Source organism: Acanthochromis polyacanthus, chromosome 18 (genome assembly GCF_021347895.1).
Source record: "Acanthochromis polyacanthus isolate Apoly-LR-REF ecotype Palm Island chromosome 18, KAUST_Apoly_ChrSc, whole genome shotgun sequence".
Taxonomy (NCBI): Eukaryota; Metazoa; Chordata; class Actinopteri; family Pomacentridae; genus Acanthochromis; species Acanthochromis polyacanthus.
In genome coordinates, this window is record NC_067130.1 from 29087964 (window position 1) to 29102368 (window position 14405).

Here is a 14405-nt window from a genome sequence, read left to right on the forward strand (position 1 = left end):
AACGAACCGTACTTGCTGGTGTTGCGGACTCCAGTCCCCTTTAAGCGGACCAAAAGGCGTAGGTGTGAAAGCACCCTTACATTGCATGAAACAGTAAATACTTTGTGGGGAAAGCTACAGTACACACTTAAAGTGAAAAGAAAAGATATGTGATTTGGAATGCTCAGTTGTTTGCCAACCAGTAAAACAAGAACAACAAGAAAAAAATTATTCAAACTTTGGCCATTTATGAGAAAAGTGTAGAGCAGCCTTCAGGAATTGCTTTGAATTCGGCAAGTTGCAATTATTCTGTTGCAAAGTTGCAATCCAGTCTGATGGCATACAACTGCTATGTTTGGTGTTACAGAATTTCTCCATAGGTTTCTGTTAAGTGTTGAATCTCTTCTTTATAAAATCCCTGCTTGTGTCTCAAGGCCAGTCCAGTGTTAAAAACTAAACAATTTAACAGCACATTTCTTCAAACGTCTCCTGTACTCCTTTTTAATATTTCACCAGTGTGTTGTTTCATATTGGGAGCCTCATAAGTGTCACTGAGCCAACGCAGAACTTTTTTTTCCTCTGGCTGCGAGGTATCTGAGAGGAACTGGCGCTGAGCCTCATTAGCAGGAGGAATAACTGACCTTCATCATCAGCACGACCGTGTTGAGGGCGATTAAAGTCATAATGGCGTACTCGAAAGGAGGTGACACCACGAATTTCCACATCTTGTACTGGAAGGACTGCTTGTTCTCTGGCATGTACCTCGTCAGCGGCCTGGCATTGATGGCAAAGTCGATACAAGCCCTCTGTTCGTGGAGAAGACAAAGAAGAGAAACAGACTGTGAGCGCTGTGATACTGGACCTTCACATCTTTCATCCCAGAAAAAAGTGCTGGAATCCAAATTAAAAATAAAAGACAGCTGGCGTGCCACAAGAGATTTTTCTAAGTGTTTTGTAATATCAAAAGATGAGGTTACAAATTGAGGCTCTGTGATCACAAGCCAATACTTCACAAACACAAAAAACACGACAGGGTTTTTATAAAGTCCCTGTGAAGAGAGATGAAAAGAACGAGGACATAAAACATGCTTTTGTTCTTTTGTAGAGGTCTATTCTGTTTAAAGGAATGTCGGATTTAATTTGCCTCATAATGATATTTAAAGAGGTGCAGTGATTTCTTATGATGCAAGAGGATAAACATTTTCAGAAAGTGTGTTGTTTTTTTATTATCCATCAGAAAATACAACAAAGTGCCACGATTTTCCACTTTCCCACCTCGTTCTTCTCCAGGCTACACTCCGACATGGCCTTGTCTCCCTGCTCCTGGAAGGTGATGATGATCAAAGCCACGAATATGTTGACGAAGAAGAAAGGAAACACCACAAAGTAGACGACGTAAAAGATGGATGTTTCCATTCGGAAGCCCGGGCTGGGACCCTGATCTTCGTATGTGGCATCTACAGAGTGTTTCAGGACCCTGAAGAGAAGGACAAGTTTCACTGATTAGAGACTTTCAGCCATGTAGGAACACTCAGGGGACAGTAAAGAGCTTAGAACATATCTGTAGATTCAAAAACAGCATGTCTTTTAATCTGTATCCAGCTTAATCAAACGGTTTTCCTGGACTTTACCTCAAGTGGTTCTTCCACCCAACTCAGAGTTTGGCTAAACTGCCTATTTGAACTTTAAATCTTTTGCTAAATTACATCTATTTCATGAGAACCTCCAATGTTACCACACTTCACCATTCAACTCACTGAAACAAAACCTATGGAATCGAGCAAGCTTGATAAAATAATAATGGAATCGATCTTTTAACCCATCCGTAGTGGTTTCTGACAGCTCTGTGCTTCTCGACAGACTTTTTGAAGACGCTCTGCAAGCTTTTAAATAGCTTATATATAAGTTTTTGCTTCATGAAACTGTTCATGCATGTGTTTACTTTCCAGTACCAGAGCCCTTTGGGGTTGTAGTTATTACAGAAAGACAGAAGTTTGGCGAAATTACTATAAAGCACAAATTCTGCACTGAGAAGAGGCTGGGGGTGGATGGATGGGTCAACACAACATTTAACTTAAACACAGGATATTGCTGTTTGTTCTTTTTTCCCCAACTGATTTAACTTGCTTGTTGGACACCTTAACCAAGTGTTGGTATGTATATTACTGTAGTTTTTGAGTATTTGCACTCACTGGTGGTGGAGTAATACACTAGCTCTCACTCCCCACGTATGTAGTATAAGTTGTTTATAGTTGGTGTTCTTAGCTGGTGGGCGGCACAATATTTCTTCTAAAGCAACTGCAATATAATCTATAAACAGTGACCTTGTACTTTAAAAAAGCGTGTTTGTCAAAAAAATTAATGTTGTAAAAATAAAACTGTCTCCAACTTGGTGCTTACAGTAATAATGCCTTGAGAAAGCAAACATGGATGCCTGATGTCAGTCAGAGTGTGTTGTTGAACTTAATTAAATCAACCCACCATCTCCTCAGCTCCACAGACTTTATTTTTCTTGTTTTTACTGCTCTGGACCTCTGCACTTCTTTTTTTTTTTCCTTTTGTGTGTTTCACTCTGTATGCATGTGCGAGTCCCTACATCTGATCGATGCCTTCGCCAATTTAAAGTTTTCGGGAAAAAAGGTTTGGAGCTAGTCTAAGGATGCTACTGTCAATGTGTTGTTGACTGTGGAAATGTTAGACAATAGATAGGGTTCTACTTACTGTGTATTATTTATTTGGAAAGCATAGGTTTAAAAGCTTTTATTTTGTTGAGTCAGTCTTGCTTAGTGTATACAGTACTACTAATTTCCAGTGAAAGTAGTAGCAGCATCCGCTGCCCTCAGTTTCTACTTTTCTTTCGTTGTTTTGTGATTTGTGTAACGTATCTATTTTCATTTAAGAACCAATTCATACTCTGGTTATACAGCGCCCACTTGGCTGTTTTTGTTACTTCCATTACCCCTTACATAAAGGAGTTTGAACACTATAGTATCCAAGCAATTGTACCGTTTTGAGGTTAGATTTTTGTTGCCTTTATTACTTGCAAATATGGGGGGAAAAAAGAGCAGGGGACTCATGCACAAAAAGGTCCAGGGCTTCCATTATTTGCACCTATGTGGTAGGAATCTTAACTACTCCTCTATCAGGAGGTCTTTAAAATGCTTCCTTTAACAGAAATGATTGATTTCTAATAACAGAAAGGTTGCACAGTGGTCATTTTGGTACTCAGAAAACAGGCTATCACTGGTTAAGTGAGTTATTCCAAATCATAAATACAACTGAGATCCTTCTTTTGTGGTCATGGTGTTCTTAAACTGTCACCATTTCTTTCAAATGTGTGATTTTAGGCGATTGTGACAAGTTCGCTCTGCTAAAGACGATGAATGAAAGAAGCAAGCGGCTCATCACAGAGACAATGACGGTGCTTGTGGTGATTTAGCTCAATAGCAGACTAAAGCCTCTTTCCAGTGAGCTGTGATTGCATCTTTAGTGAACACACTGTAATTAAGCCTGGGAGGATTCAGGAGGCTTCGATCTACTGCTGCAGTATTTACCTCCAGGTGTGCTGAGGGTGTTTCAGGACAAATCATTAAAGGAAATTGTAGCATTACAAAGACAAGAAAGCTTCCAATACTCAAATACAGATTATCAGCTGCACATAGTCGTCTCTAAACCAACTCATTTATTTCATATTTATGTTGTAAATGATCATATCCAGCTGGTTTAAGTTTATTCTGTGAATAATAAATGACTTACAGTGGCCAGCCCTCTCCGGTGGAAACAGTGAAGAGTGTTAAAAAGGCCCAGAGAACGTTATCGTAGTGAAACTCATATTTCTTCCACTCTCTGGGCTGAGCGGCAACATCGTCCCTGTCGTAGTCCAGAAACTGACCCCTGAAATGGAGAGAAGAAGAAAAAGAAACTCATAACACTGGTAGTAAAGATCATGGGTGGAAGTTAAAGGGAATATGAACACTGTTCAAAATTTTGGGGTCACCCAGACCTTCCATGTTTTCCATGAAACTCACACTTTTATTCATGTGCTAACATAACTGCACAAGGGTTTTCTAATCATCAGTGAGCCTTTCAACACCATTAGCTAACACAATGTAGCATTAGAACACAGGAGTGATGGTTGCTGGAAATGTTCCTCTGCAGCTCGATATTCCATTAAAAATCAGTCATTTCCAGCTAGAACACATGGGGTCCTCGGTTTATGACGTCCTCGACCTATGGTGTTTCGCTGGTAAGTCGGTTACAGGTGGGTCTTCAGTTTACGACGTACAGAGTTTCATTGTTAGGTCGAAACTGGTTACGTGGAACTAGTTAGTGAGCGGAGCAGATGAATACACGCGGCACTATGTTTACATTCACCCGTTGTAGGCCACCTTGGATTGTGCTTTTGTCGTGTTCATATTATGTTCCATTATCTTCTTGTAAAATGACTGATACTTGTACGACAGTCATTGCTATTTATGACTTTTACGAATAACTGATTGAGATCGTGAATCACGTAACGACTTTGTTAACATTTTCACCAGAGTTCCGACTTAGGGTGAAAATCGACTTATGCCGACTTCTGAACGTAACTCCAATGTAAGTCAAGGACCCCCAGTGGTCATTTACCACATTAACAATGTCTAGATTGTTAAATTCAGATTCATTTAATATTGCTTTTCTTTGAAAAATAAGGACATTTCTAAGCGACCCCAAACTTTTGAATGGTAGCGTATGTTTTTCTAAGAAGCTGACCTGAGCACAATCTAAATCTCTGCTGCAATGAAATGTTCAGTTACTTGTGGACACGTAAGCTGAGAAAGAGTCAGTTTGTTACAAACCTGCAGTCTTTCTCCAGGCCTTTGGATTCGTCAGTGCAGTAAAAGAATTTGCCCTTAAACAGCTGCACAGCGATGACGGCGAAGATGAACATGAAGAGGATGTAGACGATGAGGATATTGAGGACGTTCTTCAGAGAGTTCACAACGCAGTCGAACACGGCCTGAAACACATCGACACACAAACACGCATCAGAACAATATATGGAAGACTTATGTTCATCTATACTTAATTTCCAGGTGTTCTTACTGGCTTTCTGAGAGACTTTTTGAACACCAGATGCAAACTTATTATAGGTCTGTTCGCAGCTTTTTGTTGCATGAAACTGTCCTAAATTATGCTCAAAAACATGCTTACTTTGAGGTGACAAAGCTGTTTTTTGAATGTAATAATTATGCAGATGAAAAAAAGTCAGGTGAAATTACAATAGAGCAAAAAATTCTACAAAGAGAGGAGGTCATGGTGGATAGATGGGACAGCAGAACAGAAGAGGACTGTTTGTTGTCCTTTTCTAGCTGAGTTAACTTGGTTCATACACTCCAGTGTAGCTCTGTTAAACAAATCTGTGATATTAAGTGTATGTTACTTGTATTTTGTTGTGCTTATTGTTGACAATGTTGTTGTGGAGTGTCTTTTTGTTAAATGTCTGAATTTGTAACGTATTTTTTCCGTTGTGGTAGAATTTATCTGAGAATTTCTTCACATAAAAACAGAATTTCTGAAAGGATAGTAAATGAAACAAGCTAGCAGTGTTCTTCGAATTAAAGGAAACTGGTAAAAGTAAATTCTTTATTATTTATAATACTGTAGAGTTTTCTTGTCTGTTAATTGCTTCTCTAAAGGATTTTTTGGGCAGAGAGAGGAGGTCAGGGTAGATGGATGGGTCAAAAACCCATTAGACTTGAGCACAGGAGATTGCTGTCCGTTTTCCAACTTAACCAAGTTAACTTTGTTGGTTGTTGAAACCATGACTGCAATTTATGCATCTCTACACATTTTTCTTAACTCCCATTAACCATAAAGTTTTTTTGTTGTAGTCGAATTTACATTTCTATTCGTGTGCTAATATAATTTGTCTGACAGTGTCCTTGCACACAAAGAGATTTTCTGAAAAGAAAAGAAATGAAACAAAGTAACTACTTTATTCGTTTTTTGATTTTCAAACGGGAAATTGCAGTTTATTATTTGTTTGTAATTTTGGGGAGATTTGAATGAAATTAAAGTCAATAGTTTTTATCTTTTAATTTTCTTTTAAATTCAAGGGATGCTCTGATTTTCAAAATAAACAGCAGCTCTTTTGCATATTCATATTTTGTTGGAAGGAAAATATCTTTTAGGTTTCAGCCTCTCCTGTACAACTTTTTCACAATTAAAATAAAATATCTATTTTAAGCTAATAAAATTAACAAAAATTGCATTTTTTTCTTCATTTGTTTTCTTCTCACCCACCTTTGTAGGTTGCACAGTCTAAGCTTTTCTAACCATTAGAAAACACTGAAACTCTGATACAGCTTGTGCTTGTATTAAAAAAGAAAGAAAATCTGTACAATAAGTATGTGCTTCAAACATAAGAAAAATATTTATACTCCAACCATTTGTGGCTGGAGTATATTTCCTATTTTTTTTCTCTCTTCACATGCTTTTATAGTTTGGAGACTGAGCTTTTCACACTGTAAGATAAATCTAAAAACCTGATTCATTGGCATGTTTTGCTTTTTGCCAAAAATTTGTTAAAATATGTCAAATAAGTAACAACAATCAAAACACTCCTAAACAACAATGTGTGGAAAAAATCTCAGAAATGTTCCAATCACCAGTAATGTGTTTGAAATGTTTTGTAAATTCAAACTTATGCTTCATTCAGACTTCGACAGTGAACAGGCTGTTGTAAAAGTGGCTGCATTTAATCTGAATGTCTAAAAACTCTCTTTTCAGACAAAGTCAGCCAGACGTCTAAACATCTTTCAACCTGCAAACAACCAGATCGGTTCATCTGAGTACAAGCAGGGCCGTTTGCCGATCATTCAGCATCTCTGTCAGTTTGTGCTCAGAGCTCTCAGTGAGATGAAGTGCTTTGTGGATCCGTCCTGACATGTATGCAATCTAACCAATGAGTGTGCTGCAGCATGACTGATCAGCATCAAGTTTTTTTTTTTCTTCACATTTTACTCCACAGTTAGGATGAAGCATATTTTTTCTGCTACTTCTGCTGCCAGCCTGTCAGTCAAACCGCTCCGTCCAAGTATCGGAGCTGAGTTGTGGACGGGCGTCAGTCTGCCAGCTCCCATCTGTCTCAATCGTCTCACTTTTATTACTCCAATCAAATCTCTCATCTTTTGTCAGATCCATTACTTTTGGATGATCGGCTGCCTTCACGCACCAGAGGGAAGCTGCCACTTCTGTGTCAGAGCAAACATTTGAGGCCTTGATGAGGGTCACAACAGCAGCAGTTTTTTTGTTTGTTTCACAGTTTCTTCATGTCACTGAGTTTTTGCTGCACTTGAGATTCTTCGGCACCTTGAATTTGAAAGTTTTAAACTTGGTGGTCAAATAGATTTTGACTGAGATGTCAGAATTTTCTATAAAGTCAAAATGAAACATGCTATAATCGTGTATATATAACATACACTAGCAGTCAAAAAGTTTGGACACACCTTCTGATTTAATGTTTTTTTAATGACTATTTTGCATCGTAGATTCTCACTGAAGGATTCAAAACTATAAATGAACAGCGTCTGAAATTATGTGTTCATTCATACTTTTGATGCCTTCAGTGAGAATCTACAATGGGAAGTCACGAATTTAGAGAAAAAACATTAAATCAGAAGGTGTGTCCAATCCTTTGACTGGTGGTGTATATGCAGTGTAGTGGCTTTAGCAAACTAGTGAAAATCTGAGATCTCATTTTATCTTTAGTTCTGCTGCTGTGACCAACTGGCCTGAACTACAGCAGCCAAAGTGAGTCTAATTTACATATTTCTTCCCAGTTCCTTCCATTAACATAACACCTTTACTTTGTTCTACAGTAAGCGTCTTTGTACATGCACATGAATTTAACACATTTTCATTAAGATGGATGACAAACTAAATAAAAACCCCCACATCTCCAGGAACAGACTGCAGTAACCCAATTCCAGCTACAAAAACACAACAAAGAAAACATCTAAATGACGCAAAGCTTGTGGCCAGCAAACTCAGGAATTATTCTGATTCGACAGCCAACTGAGCACCACAAAAGCCGAATAATTACCAAACTGAAGGTACAGTTCGTAATCAAATCCAAACTGCAGGTCAAAGTGAGTCTGTTAAGTGAAGGGACAGATTGGATTTGTGTACCTTCAGCTTGGGAAGCCTCTTGATGGTCTTGAGCGGCCGCAGGACTCGGAGGACCCTCAGAGACTTGATAGTGTTGATGTCTTTTCCTTTGGTCCCTCTGCAGGTTGAAGGTTCGGTTAGTGTCTGGGAGGACTGAGGAACATGTGAAACCTTTCAGCTGCTTTCGAACATGTTTCTGTTCTGTTAGTAGGGGACATGCATGTGGATGTTATTCTGCAGAAACATGCTGCAGTACCATCGTTTTATCACACCCGATGCTTTCTCTTTACCCTTCTTTCTGCATTTTAGTTTTTGTTTTTGTTTTCTTGTTTTGTTTTTCTTTCTTTCATCACATTCTTTCATTTCTTCCCCCCTTTGTCCATTTCTCAGTGTTTTCTTTCCTTACTTCTACCTTTTCTATCAATTCTTTCTTTCCAAGCCTGATCATTTGTTTGTTTGGTTTTTTCTTTCTTCCTTAGTCTGACCTTTTGCTTATTTGTTTCCAGGTCTGAAGCTTTCTTTTCTTGTGTTTGTTTGGTTCTTTCTTGTTATGACCTTTTCTTGTTTGTTTGCTTGCTTCTTTCCTTCTTTTTAGGTCTGATCTTTTGTTTTCTTTTGGTTGTTGTTTTCTTTCTCTCTCTTTCTAGGTCTGATCTTTTGTTTTTATCCTTTCTTTCTTGGTCTGATCTTTTGTTTTTGTTCTGTCTGTCTTTCTTTCTAGGTCTGATTTTTTTTGTTTTTATCCTTTCTTTCTTTCTTTCTAGGTCTGATCTTTCACTTTCTTTTGTTTGTGTTTTGTTTCTAGGTCTGACCTTTTCTTTGAATAGTGTTTTATTTGTTTTTTTATTGTTGCGTTCTTGGTCCAATATTTAGTTTTTTTGTTAGTTTTTTTTTGGTTTTCAAGTCTGACCTTTTCTTTTAATAGTTTGTTTTTTCTTTCTTGGTCCGATATTTAGTTTTCTTTTCTTTGGTTTTTTTTTTTGTTTTCAAGTCTGACCTTTTCTTTTAATGGTTTGTTTGTTTTTTCTTTCTTGGTCTGATATTTTGTTTTATTTTCTTTGCTTCTGTTTGTTTATTTCTAAGTCTGACCTTTTCATATATTTCATTATTTGCTTGTTTGTTTTTTCTAAGTGACTTTTTGTTTGTGTGTTTTTGTTCGTTTCTTTTCTTGTTTTGAAGGTCTAACATTTTCTTCCTTTTCTTTCTTTCATCTGACCTACCTTATTTTATTCCCTTCTTTCCTTTTATTCGTACAGTACCACCGTTTTCTTGGAGTTTTCTTTCTATGATCATATTCTTACAATCTGCTCCACCCTTCAAACTTTTCTTTCCTTACCTCCATCAGCTCTATACTTCCTTCCTTTCCTTTCATTTCAGTTTCTCCTCTGCTTCCTTTACTAACTTACTAAGCAACATGATTTATGATAAGAGCTTTTCACACAATAGTGGAATTAAACTCTACACCATGCAGCATCATTAAATAGCTTCAGCGTCTTTTTCCTCTGCAGTTGTGCTTCTTTCAGCACTTACTCCTCCACACAAAGCCGTTTCTGCTGAATAATACATAAAATATCTAGTAGTTTTCACGGTAAAAGCACAAAGAATCCGCCCCTGGTTGCAGGAGACAGTTTTCTTTGCAGGAACCACTGGCGTTTTGTTATCTGGTCACCGGAGTGGGAGGCGGAGGTGTGGGGGTTTGAGAACTAGCTGTTACGTTAATAACATACAGTCGAGCCATCATTCAGTCAGAGAGTGACATTGGCCAAGGACGGGGAGAGACAGTGAGGGTTTTAATTAATCAGTGACACAGACACACAATGCTGCTGTCACTCTCCATAAACGCTGTTTCTTGTTTGTCTATTTCTTGGCTTCATTAGAAAAAGGAAAAAAAAAATCTTAGCACCAAAGCAAGTGTGTGTGTGTGTGTGTGTGTGTGTGTGTGTGTGTGTGTGTGCGCGCAGCTCATACTTAATATATGAAGGACACAAGTGCATAAAAACAAGAGTCTAATAGTCTTGTTGGTTTCCTCTAGAGGCCCTGCAGCTACTGATACAGCATGTTACTGATGTTTTAATTACAATTACTCCTACAGTACGGAAAAAAGGTTTTTTCACTTATGTAAAAATGCACCAACAGACCACTAAGTAGAGATTCTAAGAATATATGCAGCTTTTATTCAATATGTCCTCATATCTACACTACCATTCAAAAGTTTGGGGCCACCCAGACAATTCATGGTGTCCATGAAAACTCACATTTTTATTCATGTGTGACCATAACAGCACAAAGGTTTTCTAATCATCAGTGAGCCTTTCAACACCATTAGCTAACACAGTGTAGCATTAGAACACAGGAGTGATGGTTGATGGAAATGTTCCTCTGTACCCCTATGGAGATATTCCATTAAAAATCAGCCATTTTAACAATGTCCAGACTGGATTTCTGATTCATTTAAAGTTATCTTCATTGAAAAATAAACTGATTTCTTTCGAAATAAGGACATTTCTAAGTGACCCCAAACTTTTTAACGGAGGTGTACATTTATTTTGTTTTATGTGGAATGCAATTTTCCTCTCACACAAAAAAGATCTGGCTAATTGTGTTGCATATTTCAGTTTTTCAAAGGCTTTTATTCATTAGACAAACTGATCATCTCTGAGTTGGTCTTTAATAGCTGAGAACCAGGTCAGTTCTGCTATAAATCACTGGATATCGTCCCACTTTGTCACTGTTCTTACTGTTATGTGATCTTGTGTGTTGTTTATCCGTGTCCCCTGAATATTTTTAATTTGTGCTTTTGAACAGTGTGGTAAAACTTCAGCCAGCAAGCTCATTAGCAGCTGCTTTTATTTTGAAATGACTGTTTTATGTGTATTCTGTGCACTGTTTCAGAGAAACTCAGGGTTTCATGACAAAAAAATTCCAAGAATCTCAATTCGACCATATTTTTAAAAGCTACATGAGCCTCTATGAGCTTAATTTGTACGATTAAAATATAATTTCTTGCTTTGGAATGAAACTCCTGAACACTTTTTTGTCCTAATAATGCCACTGCTGACAGACATACTTTTGTTGCTGCACAGATAAGTTGTTTACTGTGAAGCCGGAGGGGACAGGTGGACGGACAGACAGACCGTCCACCTGTCCCCTCCACATTTGTCTCATTTTTTTCTTTTTGTTTTTGTTCTGCATGTACAGTTTTGTAAAGCAAAATCGAGATGCACTCTCTCGCAGGTCGTCCGTCAGCAGCATTCAGTCACCGTGAGTTATCACTCTCTGTTACAATATTCTCCTCCTCCTCTCGTCTTCGCTCCTCTTCTGTCCTTCCTCTTGTCTTTTTCCACGACTTCTATTTTCTTCTCCACTTTTCGTCCTATTCTGACTCCTCCTATATACCATACTGTAAATAATGCACTTTACTGCTGTTTTTGTACTTCTGGTTAAATGCTAAACTGCATTTGATTAGTAGGTATGCTCTGTGCAATGACAATAAAGTTTAAGTTCATTTGAATCCAAATATGCAAGATAGATACCGATTGGTTTCATTGGTTTCGGGATGTTTTTGCTCTTTTGGTCACCTTTCTAAAAGCAGAAACATGGATTGAAAAATTTGTTTATCTGCTCTAACATCAGCAGTAACTATTAGCATGCTCGGCTAACTACAGCAAATAACTAGGGGTCGACTGATATGGTATTTTTGGGCTGACACGGATATTGACTGTTAGGAATCAAGGATAGCGGTAACGCTGTCTGGAATATGTATGCATCATAATGTCAGCTCCTCTCGAGGAAACTTCTAAGGTAGAGTTTTATGACACAGTCAGATGGCTTTTAACACTGTCTTCTTCTATCTCTGCCTTTCTTTTCATACTCTGATTTAAATATCATGTCACACATTTTCTCATTCATACAGACTCAGATCAGTCTGTCAGTGCTGCAGAAACTCTCTTTAAAGACTCCTGTCTGTCCAGTGATGCATGGAAAACCACCAGTAAAGCAACCCTCAAACCTTTACCGGCAGAAAACACATTCAGGATAATGAAACTGATCTATTTCCTAACATGTAGCTGAAGGAAGGATGGAGGTTCCAGATATTTCAGGCTCGAGGGTTTTTTTTTTCCTTCCTTCTTTCTCAATGAAAACTCCTAAAACATGCGGCTGTCATGCGTGGATAACCTGGATAATCGGCATGCAGTCAGCTCAGTCAATGCCAGTCCTGCTATCAAGGACCTCGACACATTGAGATGGCAAAGAACAGAGACCCAATAGCTTTCAGAAGGCGAGGATGTGATATGTGCATGTCATGTGTTCACATCATTGTAATATGTTCGGCAGCAGCCATGGGAGGTCATTTTCAGCGACTCTGGTCCTCGAAGCTGCTTCCTCCCAAGAGTGAGCAGCATTTCCTGTTTGGATCCGACTTTACCACCTCAGCCAAACAGGATGTACAAGAACGCAATTAATGCAGGAATTTTTCATAATAAATGTGCCTACATATTCAAATACATTCCAAACAAATTAGTTTTTTGGTGGTAGTTTGTACGAGTTTACTTTGACTGCTATGAAAACACAAAAACAAGATAAAAATCTTACTTTTTAAAAAATATCTGCAGCACAATCAGTGCTGTAGGTCAGCAGATTTTTTTATGCTCATTTAGATAATCTGGTGCATAATCAGCAGCTCATTTGCATTGTTTTCCATTTTACTCTTTATTACTGGGAGTATGTTTTATGAACTGTAAACACTGCAAGAGGACGTCCTGTTCTAGCTGCTTCAAAACATAAAATGAAGTACAAATTTGAGTAGAAAGTGGCTTTATTTGTCACCCTCATCTAAAAATCTCCAAAAAACAACACGGATCTGCATTTTTTTTAACCCAAAAAACACAAGCGTCTATCATTGTCCTCACATAAGGGCTCTTAATGTTCAATAATAGTCAGGTAAGGTGAGTTCAGGTGACAAGCTATAATCCTTTATCGACTTTCTTCTAAGTCCACTGCATAAAGAAGGTGAAGGTTGTTATCGCTTAGCAATTTGACCGATTAAACCCGGTTTAGCTGTGGTTTAAAGAGTTTCAGATAGTGTGAAAAGATTGAAAAGGTTTGTGAAAGTGGAAAAAGCAAAATAGCAACTTTATCTTGGTCTTCTGAAAGCTATGAGGTTAAATTCCCAATATTGTCTTTTTTATTTGTTTTGATGCCCCAATATTGGGACAAGAGGATAATTTTCCAAAAGGAAAAAAGGGCAAGGAGGAAGGGAAGTCATGGTCATATCCCAAACAGCTTGGGATGGTGGTTGACAAAGTTAATTAGGGTCTGATCAAATCTGTGTTTCACATGTGGAGGGGAATAAAAGAGGGGATAAGGGGGTCAATAAGTAAAAAGTAGAGAGGGACAGTTCCCACCTGGCCACGCTTTGTTGCGATCTGATGAGAAAAAGCAATGATAAGCAAGCAAACAGTAACACAAAAAAAACAGACACCAGCATTTAAAGAAAGCAGATATCACACAGGCATGAAGATACAGCGACAGTACTGGAAGTTCAGACTTACAACATCGAAAACACAGAGACAGAGAAGCACTTCAACTAATCGCCCTTTGGAGGAGGGAGGCAATAGACAAGTCTGATAAAACGTGAGGACAGAAGAGTGTTTGTGCTGTCGAACATGGGAATAAATCACATTTATAGCCAGAGGATGACGCCATGGACGGTGTTTCAATGTGGGGGAAGCAAAGATGAGAGACTCTGTTGATGAGAACAATCTGCTGTTTGACTGTGTTCACGCTGCAAGTGAGAAAATAAAATCACACTTTACCCCTCAGTCCAAACCAAGTATGTGGTCCTAAATCTGTTACATGCAGCATCACAGAACTCAAGTCCTGACTTCATGTTTGGCTGTCTGAGCAGCTTCTGTAACTCAATACAATCTACCTCTTAACATTTCACAGCTTTTTTCAGTTTTTCAAATAGGTCTAGTAAAGAGATTTGAATGAGTCAATGAGACTTTATCAAGGACAACAGACTATACATTTAAAAAAGATGGCCATTGTGACTATCATTTTGAAGCCTCAAGTTTGGAATTTTGGACATTCTTTTCTTGGTTTCTTGAAGATTGATGTGATGAGTGTAGAGGTGATCTGACTAAGGACTCCAGGAGTTGTCAGAGCTGCAGTAGAAATTAACCGAACTTCTCTTGTAGGTTCTTGAAGATGTTTCACCTCTCATCCACGAGACTTCTTCATTTCTGAAGAACTGAAAACGTTCTGAAGAACTG

At 38.2% G+C, this 14405-nt stretch overlaps 1 protein-coding gene across 10 annotated transcripts in view; it reads right to left on the bottom strand.

Annotated features, from left to right (window-relative positions):
• Positions 1–14405, bottom strand: part of cacna1bb (calcium channel, voltage-dependent, N type, alpha 1B subunit, b) — a 292647-nt gene that overhangs the window by 62393 nt on the left and 215849 nt on the right. For all 10 annotated transcript variants that reach the window (XM_051938169.1, XM_051938175.1, XM_051938177.1 and 7 more), the window contains 5 exons: positions 8152–8248; positions 4818–4978; positions 3736–3873; positions 1255–1456; positions 621–785 (listed from right to left, as the gene is read on the bottom strand). In XM_051938169.1, the coding sequence (XP_051794129.1) occupies positions 621–785; positions 1255–1456; positions 3736–3873; positions 4818–4978; positions 8152–8248 (763 nt within the window). The remainder of the gene's footprint in view (positions 1–620; positions 786–1254; positions 1457–3735; positions 3874–4817; positions 4979–8151; positions 8249–14405) is intronic.